General features: G+C 37.2%; 2 protein-coding genes across 5 annotated transcripts in view; both read left to right on the top strand.

Annotated features, from left to right (window-relative positions):
• Positions 1–12,337, top strand: part of LOC138966749 (coiled-coil and C2 domain-containing protein 1-like) — a 33,708-nt gene extending 21,371 nt beyond the window's left edge. The window contains exons 23-30 of one of the 4 annotated variants that reach the window (XM_070339079.1): positions 635–775; positions 1,140–1,163; positions 1,464–1,480; positions 5,185–5,208; positions 7,064–7,121; positions 7,439–7,568; positions 9,091–9,215; positions 9,681–12,337. In XM_070339079.1, coding sequence (XP_070195180.1) covers positions 635–775; positions 1,140–1,163; positions 1,464–1,480; positions 5,185–5,208; positions 7,064–7,121; positions 7,439–7,568; positions 9,091–9,215; positions 9,681–9,713 — 552 coding nt within the window. In that variant the 3' untranslated portion in view covers positions 9,714–12,337. Of the gene's footprint in view, positions 1–634; positions 776–1,139; positions 1,164–1,463; positions 1,481–1,930; positions 2,643–3,617; positions 3,687–5,184; positions 5,209–7,063; positions 7,122–7,438; positions 7,569–9,090; positions 9,216–9,680 lie in introns of those variants that run through there. The other 3 variants (XM_070339078.1, XM_070339080.1, XM_070339081.1) reach the window with 3 other exon arrangements.
• Positions 1–13,800, top strand: part of LOC138966762 (orexin receptor type 2-like) — a gene marked incomplete in the record, with an annotated part of 280,805 nt that overhangs the window by 217,700 nt on the left and 49,305 nt on the right.

The raw sequence follows: 13,800 nt of genomic DNA, 5'->3' as shown, positions 1-13,800 counted from the left end.
AGGCTTATATCGCGCGTATTCCATGGGTACAGTTCTAAGCGCAGGGATTTATTTTTTTATTTTTATATTTTATTTTTATATTTTATTTTTTATTTTATGCAATTTATATCGCGCACATATTCAAGGCGCAGGGATTTATCCATGCCGTGTGAGATGGAATTTTTTTACACAATACGTCACGCATTCACATCGGCCAGCAGATCGCAGCCATATCCTACTTTTCACGGCCTATTATTCCAAGTCACACGGGTATTTTGGTGGACATTTTTATCTATGCCTATACAATTTTGCCAGGAAAGACCCTTTTGTCAATCGTGGGATCTTTAACGTACACACCCCAATGTAGTGTACACGAGGGGACCTCGTTTTTTCGTCTCATCCGAAAGACTAGCACTTGAACCCACCACCTAGGTTAGGAAAGGGGGGAGAAAATTGCTAACGCCCTGACCCTGACCCAGGGTCGAACTCGCAACCTCTCGCTTCCGAGCGCAAGTGCGTTACCACTGGGCCACCCAGTCCTTGTTGATGTTGTTGGTCACAGTTGTTATATCAATATGAACTGTAGTTTTGAAAATAATCTTTTACATGCCTCTGAAGTTATCATTTCAATTAAATGTTCTCTTTCTTATTTCAGTTGATGGACGGTCGGAAGTCAGTTGGTGGCAAACTGGAGGTGAAGGTCAGACTACGCGACCCTTTTAAAGGTCGCCAGGTGGAGGAAAGCAAAGAGAAGTGGCTCGTCATTGACCAGTTTATTCGCACAGTGGGGTCAAAGGTCAGTTGTTAGTGGTACAGTGTGTTCATTTGTGTACATGCGTCTGTGTTTTTAGAAGGATATTTCTTTTTTAATTCTATTTTTTTTATTGTGTTTTATTTAATTTTAACCATCCAGAACTTCATATTAGCAGACAGCGGTAAGTTTTGGTTTACTATTTTGCATTTGTGGTCTCTATTGATGTGTGTGTGTGTGTGTGTGTGTGTGTGTGTGTGTGTGTGTGTGTGTGTGTGTGTGTGTGTGTGTGTGTGTGTGTGAACATCAGTATGGTTGCATATTCTAAAGGTCACCTTTGTGCCTTATTTTGTAAGGTTTGGTCAGTTTGTTGTTTTAATTTGTTTTATGTTTTTGGTTACTTTTTCAGAGTCAAGCAGGACAAACAGCATCGGTAAGTTAAAGTTAGAGTACTGATGATTTTTTTCCAAGATTTTTTTCTTCATGTTCTGTATTTCAGGATTTTTATACCCCAATTTTTGCCACTAAGTGATTTGTCGAGTTGAAACATTTGAATTTAAAATAAAAATTGTTGAAAATATAAGGCTTGTTATGAGCTTTGTACGATGACACTGATTTGATGTGAGTATTTTTAGAATATTTAGTTCACCTAGAAAAATGTTTTCATGTCTATAATTGGTCTCAATAAATGTTCATGATTTTATGTGTGTGTTTTCTATTTTTTGGGTTACAGGCTCAGAAACCTAAAAAGTGAGTATGCACGATTATATATGACTTCTAAGCTGATGTAGGTAACATACTTACAGTATTGTGCTTGCTTTAGATATAACCTTAGCTGCTGTCTTTTTTTTTTCTCAAACTTTCAGGACCAAAAAAACAAGTCACTTTCTCCTTCTCTCTTGAAGAGTTCAGCAAACTTGAAGTAAAACATTTATTCCTGTGTTTTATTTTTGTACTTTGATGAAAGAGCACCAAAACTGTCTCCGTTTGCACAAGCGATTTGGGATGAGTTTTGTTCAAACATTTTTAACATTTAAAAATGAAAGGATTATTTTGTGAAAATAAACTTACATTTTTATCAGCATAAAAAAAACCCCAAAAAACATTCTATTCAAAAGGAACAGAATGGCACACAAACAAAAAAGAAGAAGAAGAAAAAGAGAGATTTCACTCATTTGAAATCTGTTTCTGTTTTGGCAGTGAAAAGTCAAGTATCTGCACACTTTCCTAAGAGAGGAGGGGAAATGTAGAGCGACCGACGCTACAAAACGACCAACTGGACAGTGACATTTGACGGCATGCTCATCACTTATTTTTCACGTTAATGTTGTTGCGGAGAGCATATTGTCTTGTTTGTGGCCAAATGTTAAGTCTCTGAACTGTCAAAATCAAAAACTGTGAAAATGTGTGTATGTTGGTGGCGGCTGCTTTTTTTTATTTCAGCCAGAATTTTGTGTGATTCTATCATAATCATATTTCAATCAAAACCTTGTACAGTTCAAGTTTTTCTTCACTGGCATAGTGGCATTGATTTATACTTTTGAACATTTTTGGAGTGAGTATTGGACGGGGAGAGAAGTGAGTGTTGTACAATTCTTCTTCTTCTGTGTTCATGGGCTGAAACTCCTATGTACACTCGTGTTTTTTGCACGAGTGGGTTTTTATGTGTATGACCGTTTTAACCCCGCCATTTAGGCAGCCATACGCCACTTTCGGGGAAGGACATGTAAAATCATTTCTGACATTCAGTTTACACTGTGATTCTTGCATAATCACAATTCAATCAAAATCTTTTACATAATTATTTTTTATATCTTCACTGACATTAACAATGATAATTTTTAGGGTGAACATAGTTGGATACGAAGTGACTTGGAAGCTGTGTCTGTGATATTTTGTCCAGTCATTTATATCTATTTGTACCCTTGTACGTAATAAGATGACAGCAGAAGTTGGTTTGAAAGCATGGATCTGACATTTTGTGTGTGTTTTTGTTCCAATGTTTGCAACAAAAAAACCACTTTTTAAAATCCTTTTGGATTTTGTGTTTAGCTAACTCTAACTGATAAGGCCTTGCACAATTTGTAGTGCTTTTTGTTTGCCATGTTTTAAGATTTTAAGATTTTAGATTATATGTTTTGCTAACACATGGGCAGGCCATACTCTACTCTCGTACAGTATTTGAGCAGTTAATTTCCTCTCTGGTCTTTGTTGACACACACCAGTCTGACTGTTCCTTGTTTGTGTGTATGTTTTGTGTTTAGTTTAATATTTATGTCTGTATCATCATTCTTCTTGAAGTCTACTTTTATTTGATTAATTGACATTTTCATTTTTGCATGCATAATTCTTACTATTTGTTGTAGTCATGGTAAAGGGTTGTAGATTAATGAAGGTGTCTTCTGCTGATCCCATATGTATACACAGAAAGTCTGATATATGTGCAGCAGTTATATGTATGGGTTAGTTATGTATAAAAATTAACAATTATGATGCAGTAGTAAATATTAGTTTAACAGACTTTACTTGCTTTTTGAAGGCAGACCACAGAATTTGACACCAATGTCTGTTATAAGTTACATAAAACCGTAGTAATTGTGTAAAGCTAGAGTAAATGACAATCTAACACACTCAGATTGCTTGCTATGTGAAGATATATAAGCCCACGGAATCATGAGACTGACAATCAGTGTCAGCTAGATTAAAAAAATCAACAACTTAAAAGTATAGTACTGTAGTAATGTATAATCTAACACAGTCTGCTTGCTATGTAAAGTCAGCACAGAAAATCATCTGTCAGCTAGATGAAAACAAAATATCTTGCATTAGTATTTGATACTGTAGTGACTAATAATGTAACACAGCTCTGCCTGCTATATATGTGAAGGGAGCCCATGGGTGTGGGTGTGTACAGAAAGATAGAACCTGAAGGAAGCAGTACTCAGTCCAAAAATCAGTGAGTTTAATTTCCAGCAGGCTTGAAATCCCCAAGAAAAACTTCCCTCTAAGATGCTTGAATGAAGATATCCTATGCTGGAGCTTATTGACTCCCTATATTTGCAATCCAACCCCTTTTAGCTTGCTGTCTTGGAAAGCACAGATGTTTTCCCCTGTATATGCACACTAAAATCAGCCAGCAGTAGCGAAATATTCTGATTTACCAACATAAATTTAGAATTCCCTGGCTATATAGGCCTTATCAGAACCTGGAGTCATGCTTCAGATCTTGCCTGTTCATTTTGCTGAATCTTAGACCTGCAACTGCTTGGCCAAGTTTCATTGGTTTGAACTGTACTTTGCATCCAAAACCTGCCAACCCCATTGTGTATGAATCAGTTGTTCCTGTCCTGTCTGCCTGTCTGTCTGACGTTTTGTTTTGAAGGAATAGTGTCCAAAAAATGAGGCAAGATCGATTTGTCTTCATGAATCTCCCCGCTTTGTTTGCTTTGTTTTCATCGCCTCAAGAGTGAATTGAATGCCATGAACATGAGCATTTGCTTTTCTATACACTCTCTACGTCATCACCCTTCTTGTAACTCGGCAACACTGTTTTGAAGGAATGCACGTTCCTAACTTGATTCCCTCTTTCCTTTCCGCAACCTGAAACATTGACCTTCTAATGAGCAGTTACCTAGCTGCTGTAATGGTCTGAGGCAACCTTAAAATGGTAGTGCTATCAATACATGTAATGTGGTTTTGTTGAAGAGTGCAGTTTTGTCTGCATGTGATATTTTTATGCCAAGTTTCTTCAACAGTCATGTCTGATATCAGTGTCCAGTGCACAGTTAACATTTTGTATAAATTTAGCTTTGAATTGTAAAGGGTTGAATTCTTTCTGCTCTTATGCTATAAAGAAAGTGCAGCCAGTTTCCTCTTGTCATTCAGGGGAAGTTTATTTCTGACATTTGCTGTACTGAGTTTTAAATTGTTTCATGAAAATTATCATGCATGTACATCTAGTCCTATCAATTGCCCGACACTTTTTGGGCATGCGAAAGGGATTTTTTCTCTTAGATCTGGCGACATGTACTTGTCTTATATTCATATTGCAGAAGGTAATGCCTCTAATACAGTGCATGTATCATTGTTCCTTAGTGTTGACTGATGACTGTATCCTGATAAACAAGTTTTGAGTGCCTAAACAGGTTGTTTCTATGCTTTTGTATTTGAAGGGAGGTAAGTTTTGTTGTGTTTGCAGAATATCGTGATGCATGCTGATTGCCCTTGTAATGTGATATTTGAATTGATGTTATGTCTGCATAGAGTCTAATCTGTTTACCTAATTGGTCACAAATAATGGTCTTACTTTTTGGTTAATTTGAGATGTTGATCTTATTATTCTCTGTACAATGTTACATGTTGATGATCTAAAGTCTTTTAATGCGGGCATTCACTGATTCAGGGTTGATATTTTATGAAGTGCCTCACTATTTCTACGTGTATCCTCTTTTCAGTTCTGATAGGGACGAATCTGATGTGTGAGTTCAGCTTTGGGAAGAGTTGTGCAATTACTTGTTAATTACATGCATTTTTTTTTTTCCTGTTAAAATTTTTTTTTTATTGACATCTTTGAAAGGCAAGAGAAAGACTCTTATAATTATAACAAATTTATAGATGTAAATGAGTTAAAACAATGTGAGCAGAAGTAACAGCTCTTCTGAGATTTATTTTGAGCTACCTGTATTTTATATTTACAAAGCCTTGAAATCTCACAAAGACTTTATATCATTTTTGAATGGTCAAGAATGTTCTCTTGCCTTTAGTTTTATATTATCTTTCAGAAAAGTGTTTGTGTATTTTGCAAAGTTACAGTATTTTAATTACAGTGGAAACCCCTTTTAAGACTCCCCAATTTAACACTTCTTTCTTTTTAAGACCTTGTGAGTTAACAGTTTTTAAATTTACTGTTTACATTAATTACTTTGATATTTATAAGAGCTTTAGTATAATTATATTCCTTGTGATATTTAAAAAGTCCAGTTTAAAACTACAAAAAGAAACAACAACCATATCAGTCAAAATGTTGTTCATGTAATGCCTTTTTGATATTCTAAAGTCTGGACTTTTCCTTTAAAAAAATAATAAACTTGATTTGAAAATGACAATTGTTACTTACAGTTGAAGGAATTTTGAAGCTATTTGTTTTGCTGTATTGTTCCTTGTTTTCATTTGAACTGCACATTGTTTTCACACACAAAAAGGGAGATGGGAGGGAAGTGAAGAAAATAACTGTTATTTTTTACTTCAAAGACAAAAAAGGAAGCACAATCAAAATGAGTGTAAAAATTGTCAGCAAGCATTAATAATAGCAACAAGCAAACCATCAATAATGTCTTTTTTTTTGGGGGGGGGGGGGGGGGGGGGAAGAATCATTGTAGGAAACAGATTTACTGGCTGACAGGGTAAAATTAAGCACTGTGACAAGGATGGGCTTAGTCTTTGTCCGACAAGCTTGCCTGACATCTATACTCTACTTAAACTCTTAGTCTGCAGCTGTTTCTAATATGGTCTAGCATATAACCATGTCATGTCCCAAATAGACTCTAGTTCTAGGGACAGAAAAACCAAGTTAGCATAGCATAGGTGTTTTCTGAAAAATGCATTTATTTTCTTTCTTAGGCTCGCAAAGAAACTGTAACAAATTATGACTTAACAGGGCAGCTGACTTTATCAGTGTGTGAAGCACTCAACTTTCATTTTTTTTATTTGTGCATGTTTTTTATCATTTGTTGCAGACATGGTAAAGGGTGGTAGATTTTTAGAAATCTTTTGCTTGTCGAGACTAATCTTGAGAGTAGTGGATCTGTGGGTAAGTAAATATGAGGTACACACAAAACAGTATGGTCATGAATAAGGCCTAAAAAAAAAATAGGTGTGGTTACGGTAACCCGACCTACCCTATTTTAAGGGGCCGACCCTATAACTTTTTATTACATTTGTCAAAAAAACAAAAAAACCAACAAAAAACCCGAGTGCAGAAAACGCAATGAAAGCGAAAGCGCTCGAGTCGCACACTTATTTCCCTGTCAAGTAGTTTTAATTTGTACACATTAGAAAAATAAGTTTAAAAAAAAAAAGTGATTGCCTACCTTCCTACCCTATTTTTTGGGGCTATGTTACTGTAACCACACATATTTTGTTTTGGCCTAACAGTCGGATCCAGTCTGCTTGCAATGTGAAAGCAGCCCGCAGAAACTCACGTGCCTGTAAAACGTCACACACAAGTGTACCATTTGAAAGGCTTACACTGAACAAATATCTAGCACAATATAACACAATTTGCTTTACTTTAAAACATTTTTTACTTTAATACATTCGTGTGTCTTCTTTCAGTGATGGAACAAGCTGTATGGAGGTGCTTCGCTATGAAAAACAGCAGTTGGACAAACAGGTTCATTATACTTTTCTTATTACATTTGTGGAGATTTAAAAAAAGAAATTCTTCCATTGTGTTGTGATGCTTGTGTGTGTGTGTGTGTGCGTGCGTGTGTGTGTGCGTGTGTGTGTGTGTGTGTGTGTGTGTGTGTGTGTGTGTGTGTGTGTGTGTGTGTGTGTGTGTGTGTGTGTGTGTGTGTGTGTGTGTGCGTGCGTGTGTGTGTGCGTGTGTGTTTTATTTTCTTCTCACTTCCATCTTTGCCGAAAAAATGAACGGCAACATTTTCTGCCATATCTGATCAAACACTCTCCTGTGGATGATTGTGAGTGCAGATTTCGTACCTGAAGGATAGCTTGAGCGCCATTCAGATGCAGACGCTGCGTCACAAGAGTTCCCTGTTGGAGGAGAAGCTGGAACTGCAACAGAAACAGCTCAGGGAAGGAGGAACAGAGGCCTGGAAAGGTATTTAAGGGCCCCCTGCCCGGTCCAACTCTCCATCCTCCATGCCACCAGCTCCCACATTTCCGGTCAAAAGCACAGTCCTTCCCGTGTAAATGATTCGGCTCAACATGTCAGATCTGTTCAGGCTTTTACATTGGATGAGACTATCCTTCCAGTAGGACACATACCCAGGGCTAACACCTTTCCAGTTCTCGACGGAAAAAAATTGGTTTTTGAAAACTTTTTAAACCGGAAAATCCGGTTTCTTAAAGGAAAACTTAAAACGTTTTTTTTTTAGGTTTTTTTTTTAGTTTGGATGGTTGATGGAGGCAAAATGTGTACAGTAGACTCCGCTTAATAAGGTCACCTTGGTGCAGGACAAAAGTGGCTATATTATTAAGCGGGTGGATTTAATAATTTTAAGCAAAAGCATGAAACATAAGGAAAAATCTGTGCAGTCAGAAATTGGCCTCAAAAAGCGGGTGGCTTTATCAAACATGGCCTTATTAAGCGGATTCTACTGTATTATTTTATAATTTATGAACATACATTTTGGTACCAGGAGAGGCTGTTCTTTGCCCCTGCCGCCGTGGACCCTGGCCTTTCAGGTTTTTCACTTTTGTTTGGTGTTAGCCCTGCATACCAAACAGGCTACAGCCTGGCTGCTTTCTGTGCAGAGTGGGATTTTTTTTTTATTAGAATTGATTTCTTAAAAGCCACTAAAGGAAGCAGTCGGGCTGTCGATGTTTGGTATGTGTCCAAGTAGAGGGCTAGTCTTAACATTGGCAGATCTGATAAAGTGACCAGAGTCTGATTTGATCTCTTGGTGCATCAATTGATGCTTCATTAATATTGAACACTTTTCAGTCCTTGTCTACATTTTTATACCGAAATCGCCATTTGACCATTAAAATGCAGAGTCTATTATCTACAATTATCAACAATACACTCCCTTTCGATCAGGAAAGACGAAGCCAGTGTAGCCGTTTGAAAATTCATTGTAGTATTCCAGCGTAGTACTCATAGTAGGATATCCTTATTTGGAAAATGCCAAGCGCAAAACTCCTCTCAAATCCCGTGCATTTCGTGCGTTTAAAAAAAAGCGTGGACAGCGCTCCGGTGTCAAACTGTTGCTGCACTTGTTTGGGCGTGGCTATAAGCATAGTGACATGAATTTGATTGGTCAGTATTTTTAGGCAAAGCACATGTTCTCAGCAAACAGAAAACAAAATATTGGAAGCGTGAGTTACGCTACCCAAACATAAAATCTATTTTTACATATATTTTTGTTTCTATAACTTTTTTCCCCATGGTTCATTCATCATCTGACATAACTTTTTAGCGAAATCTAACCATAAGATTATTGAAAAAAAGCAAAAATGTAGACGACCACCTTTAAAATGTGTCTGACTGAGTATGGGTGAATGTTTGTGCATGCATGCATGTATATGTGCATCTGTTGTGGCAAGTCATTGTAGTTGTTGGATGATGGTGTTGTTATCGCCCTCTTGCTCATTTATTTTGTCATATTCTATGGTTTCAGCCTACGTTGCTGCGGTGGAGAAGGAGGCAGTAATGTTTGAAACAGAAGCGAGACAGTTGGCGCGGATTGGAGATGTACAGAAAGCTGAGACCATGATTAATAAATGCAAGCTTGCCAAGAAGGAGGTAACCGTATGAATGAATTCCTAGGTTTTAGCTGATAAATAGGTGCAGTGCTTATCTCTTGTCTTTTATTGTCATTGCTAATATTATTGTCCACATTATAGTATGTATGTTAAATGTGCACACATGCATTCAAACACACACAGAAATAGCCAGACAAAAAAAGATAAACTGACAGACATGCATGCAAAAACTCATGCATTCACACACACACTCATGTATTCACATAAACGCACACACACACACATGCACGCATGCATGCATGCACGCACACACGCACAAACACACACACACACACACACACACACACACACACACACACACACACACACACACACACACCTTCACCTATTTCCCTTCCAACAAGAGTTGCACTTGTTACCTTTTCCCCCCTGATAATTGAACTTAAAGTAAAATACATTTTCTCAGGCCAACTCCAATGTATTATATATCTCTGTTTTGTTTCAGCTTGCAGCTATCAAGGCAAAGATCCCAGGATAAAGATGATCATGGATGTTGTGAACAATGTCTTTCCAATCAAATTCGCAAACAAATAAAGAATTGCTTAGTGGTGTATGGATGTGCTGTCTTCTTGGGTTATATTGTGTGTAAATGTATGTTATTTGATTAGTGAATTTCTTTGCATTGAATGACGGATGGGTATGATCTTTTGGATATGTTGAAAGAGTATGAACAGAATTGTTGAGAGAGAGAGAGAGAGAGAGAGAGAGAGAGAGAGAGAGAGAGAGAGAGAGAGAGAGAGAGAGAGAGAGAGAGAGAGAGAGAGAGAGAGAGAGAGAGAGAGAGAGAGAGAGAGAGAGAGATCATACAAACTTTGTAGTTGCACTTATAGGTAAAGAAGACTTTTAGCTCTGAATGTAGTATCCTTTGAATTGATGTAAAGTTTTGATTTTGTTTTGTTTAAATGATTTCATTTGATTTTACCATGCAAATGAATAGTGATTCTTTGACATTCGATTTCTGAAATAACGATTTTACTAGAGTGAAGAAGTTGTTAATGCTTTTCATGCTGTATGATATTTCACAAAACCTTTTCAGCAGCTGTTCTTCTTTTCTACGTCTTAACCTTTTTCAGCATGAAAATGCTATTTTTGTGATCACGATCCTTGTGCCTTTAATTTTGGTTTGTGAAATGTTTGATCATAACATTGGAGTAGGTACGTTTTCTATGTTGTTTGAGACGCACTATTAACTTTTGAATTGGCTCAGCTTTAATGGTACTGGAAACTCCATTTTGGTCATCACTCAATACTGAAAAGCAACACACTGATGATTTCTGTAATGTTAAGTCCTTTGTACTGGAAACTTGCATTCTCTCAGTAAGGTAATACATTGTACTACGTTGCAAGCCCCTGGAGCAAATTTTTGATTAGTGCTTTTGTGAACAAGAAACAATTGACAAGTGGCTCTGTCCCATCTCCCCCCTTTCCCTGTCGCGATATAACCTTTGTGGTTGAAAACGACGTTAAACACCAAATAAAGAAAGAAAGAAAGATGATTTCTGTCAGTGAAAGGTGTATAATATGTTTTAACCCCTTCACTGCCCACCCCGTATGTAATACGTGGTCATTTTCGGTTTGTCCTACGCCCATAACCGTATCTCATACGTGGGATTTGTGTCAACAACATTTCAGGACATTTCTGAAAACTAAATGGGAGGTAACCACTGTCCAAGTACTTGTAGGGGTTCTAAACACAGTTCTTTCCCATAGACCGTTCGGATAATGCTGTTATACTGTGGCAGTTAAGGGGTTAAGTGGCCGTGGTTTGGTACATCCACAGATGCATTATCTGTCACAGGCATTTGTATGTTAATGTGCATGCACATCATTCTGTGCGCATGGGTGTGAACATGTATGGACACATGTGTGCATGAGTGTGATTGTGTGCAAATGTGTGTGCGTAATAGATAAGATGTTTGATGGACACCTTGCAATTTGAGATGTTGGCTCCAAAGCAGGGGTTGTTGTGTTTTGATTCAAATGGCATAATACTATGTACCTTTAAGACTAGAACAAATTCTCAATCTGTGATGAGTATGAATATGGATGGAGTTGATTATTGTCTTATTCTTAAATACATTATTTTTTTTGTCTGGGATGTTTCATGTTTGCAATTCCCATGAGCTGGAGACACTGCCTATGATTTTCCAGACTGCTGTGTGTAAGATTTGATGCATTTACTGATTTAAACTACACTTTCCAATTGTTTACATCATTTCAAGGAAATAAGATGCTTGTATGATCATGCTTTAGCTTACTTCACATATTAGTTATTTGTAAAAACAATAACATAAAATAAAAACTTCTTGTGTATGATACAAATGATGGAGATACTAAAACAAGGAACATAATGTGGTTTTATTTGAAGTCAGATTTGTGAATGTGTACCAGGCCTGAAAGTGGCGAGTATTTTACTCGCCATGGCAAGTAGAAACATGTAACTGGCCAGTAGAAATGTTCATCTACTCACCAAATGCGAGTAAACTTGCTGAAACAAATTGTTGCTTTGGCTAGTAAAGTTTGCTCTCTGGCTAGTACATTTTCAGAATCACTAGCCAAAGGCTAGTACACCATTTGTTGAACTTTCAGGGCTGTGTACATATTTGCTAAACATATGTACAGTGAGTTTCAGTAATGAGGGCTTTTCTTGTGTAAATGTTGTTTGAAGGTAGCAATTAATGCTTTGAATTTACTTGTACATACATAAAGGGGTTCTGTTTACATGCAAAAAGGGTTTCTGTTCACTATAGATCTCTAAATAGATTGTGTGATTTCTCTGTTGTCTATAAGAAACAGAAAATAATAGTTGATTGGTATATTTTAAGTAGTTTTATCTGTATCATTGTGAAAAATGTAAAACGTGTCGCACAAACGAACACATATGTGAGCTTATGCATGTGCTTGCAAACACGCTTGCAGACATGCAGAAACAGTGCAAATATTTGTTGAAGATGTATTATAGTGTAGATTTCATAATCAACTGGAGAGGAACAAAACTATTATTGTATTTTTGCTTACTGGTGATACTTTTTTGTACACAAACAAACTTGTGTAAGTTTCTTTTTAATTGCTCTTGGATGCAAAATAAAATATTATCCTGCAGTAATGTGTATTCTTGTGAATTTGTTTAAATTCGCCAGTGGTCGTGGGTCTGTGTGGACCCAGAAGGGTGTTTAATTGCAAATATCTCTTAAAGCAGTTAGAATATTTTAATGAGCTTTTAAGAATGCCTCAGGCACATAAAAAGCTCTTATGTCCTGAAAGATCATTACATTTCAGCGATAAGTAATTAAAAACAAGTCGCGTAAGGCGAAAATACAATATTTAGTCAAGTAGCTGTCGAACTCACAGAATGAAACTGAACGCAATGCCATTTTACTCGTAGCATCGTCAGGCCACCGCTCATGGCAAAGGCAGTGAAATTGACAAGAAGAGCGGGGTAGTAGTTGCGCTAAGAAGGATAGCACGCTTTTCTGTACCTCTCTTTGTTTTAACTTTCTGAGCGTGTTTTTAATCCAAACATATCATATCTATATGTTTTTGGAATCAGGAACCGACAAGGAATAAGATGAAAGTGTTTTTAAATTGATTTGGACAATTTAATTTTGATCATAATTTTTATATATTTAATTTTCAGAGCTTGTTTTTAATCCGAATATAACATATTTATATGTTTTTGGAATCAGCAAATGATGGAGAATAAGATAAACGTAAATTTGGATCGTTTTATAATTTTTTATTTTTTTTTACAATTTTCCGATTTTTAATGACCAAAGTCATTAATTAATTTTTAAGCCACCACGCTGAAATGCAATACCGAAGTCCGGGCTTCGTCGAAGATTACTTGACCAAAATTTGAACCAATTTGGTTGAAAAATGAGAGCGTGACAGTGCCGCCTCAACTTTCACGAAAAGCCGGATATGACGTCATCAAAGACATTTATCAAAAAAATGAAAAAAACGTTCGGGGATATCAATCCCAGGAACTCTCATGTAAAATTTCATAAAGATCGGTCCAGTAGTTTGGTCTGAATCGCTCTACACACACACACAGACAGACACACACACACACACACACACACACACACACACACACATACACCACGACCCTCGTCTCGATTCCCCCCTCTACGTTAAAATATTTAGTCAAAACTTGACTAAATATAAAAAAACAAAGGTCAAATTTAGACTACAAATGGAAGACATCGTGGGGCCATGCGGACCCATGTTTCTCAAAGAAGGAAAAAGCATGCATCTCCTTCCGTAGACGCCGTGGGGCCGTGCGGACCCATGCTTCTCAAAGAAGAAAAAACGTGCATCCCCTTCCGTAGACTCCGTGGGGCCATGCGGACCCATGCTTCTCAAAAAAGGAAAAACGTGCATCCCCTTCCGTAGACGCCGTGGGGCCGTGCAGACCCATGCTTCTCAAAGAAGGAAAAACATACATACCCTTATGTAGACGTCTTGGGGCCGTGTGGACCCATGCTTCTCAAAGAAGGTAAAATATGCATACCCTTCCGTAGACGCCTTGGGGCCATGCTGAAGGGTATGCACGTTTTTCCTTC

This window comes from Littorina saxatilis, linkage group LG5 (genome assembly GCF_037325665.1).
Source record: "Littorina saxatilis isolate snail1 linkage group LG5, US_GU_Lsax_2.0, whole genome shotgun sequence".
NCBI lineage: Eukaryota > Metazoa > Mollusca > Gastropoda > Littorinimorpha > Littorinidae > Littorina > Littorina saxatilis.
Note: the sequence above shows the minus strand (reverse complement) of the source record. Positions and strands in the feature narration are given on the sequence as shown.